The following is a 391-nucleotide window of genomic DNA, read 5'->3' as shown; positions in this document are numbered from 1 at the left end:
TTCCTATTAAGTATTAAGATAAATTTCCCAATTAAAAACGTGAAATTATTTTGTGATTCTATTTTATTGCTGTTCCAAAGAAAGATACTATCATATGAATCTCCATACAGGTTATTGAAGATCCATTATAAACATTTATTTTTTAAAATTTTTAATGTTTATTTTTGAGAGGGAGAGAGACAGAGTTTGAGCGGAGGAGGGGCAGAGAGATAGAGATACAGAATCCAAGGCTCAAACCCATGAGCTGTGAGACCATGACCCGAGCCGAAGTCAGATGCCCAACAGACTGAGCCACCCAGGCGCCCCCAATGTACTTAACTAAATGAAGGAAAGCAAACTTTATATATAGTAAACATGAAAAAGGACTTACGGACACTGAAGTGTTCACAAC

The 391-nt window shown here is 36.6% G+C and overlaps 1 protein-coding gene across 1 annotated transcript in view; it reads right to left on the bottom strand.

The window, feature by feature from the left end:
• Positions 1-391, bottom strand: part of NRK (Nik related kinase) — a gene marked incomplete at its 5' end in the record, with an annotated part of 69,163 nt that overhangs the window by 15,178 nt on the left and 53,594 nt on the right. Inside the window, one exon of the mRNA XM_077776190.1 lies at positions 371-391. This exon is cut by the window's right edge and continues 4 nt beyond it. Within this exon, the coding sequence (XP_077632316.1) occupies positions 371-391 (21 nt within the window). The remainder of the gene's footprint in view (positions 1-370) is intronic.

The sequence above is a fragment of the Crocuta crocuta genome, unplaced genomic scaffold (genome assembly GCF_008692635.1).
Source record: "Crocuta crocuta isolate KB4526 unplaced genomic scaffold, BGI_CrCroc_1.0 scaffold1027, whole genome shotgun sequence".
NCBI lineage: Eukaryota > Metazoa > Chordata > Mammalia > Carnivora > Hyaenidae > Crocuta > Crocuta crocuta.
Note: the sequence above shows the minus strand (reverse complement) of the source record. Positions and strands in the feature narration are given on the sequence as shown.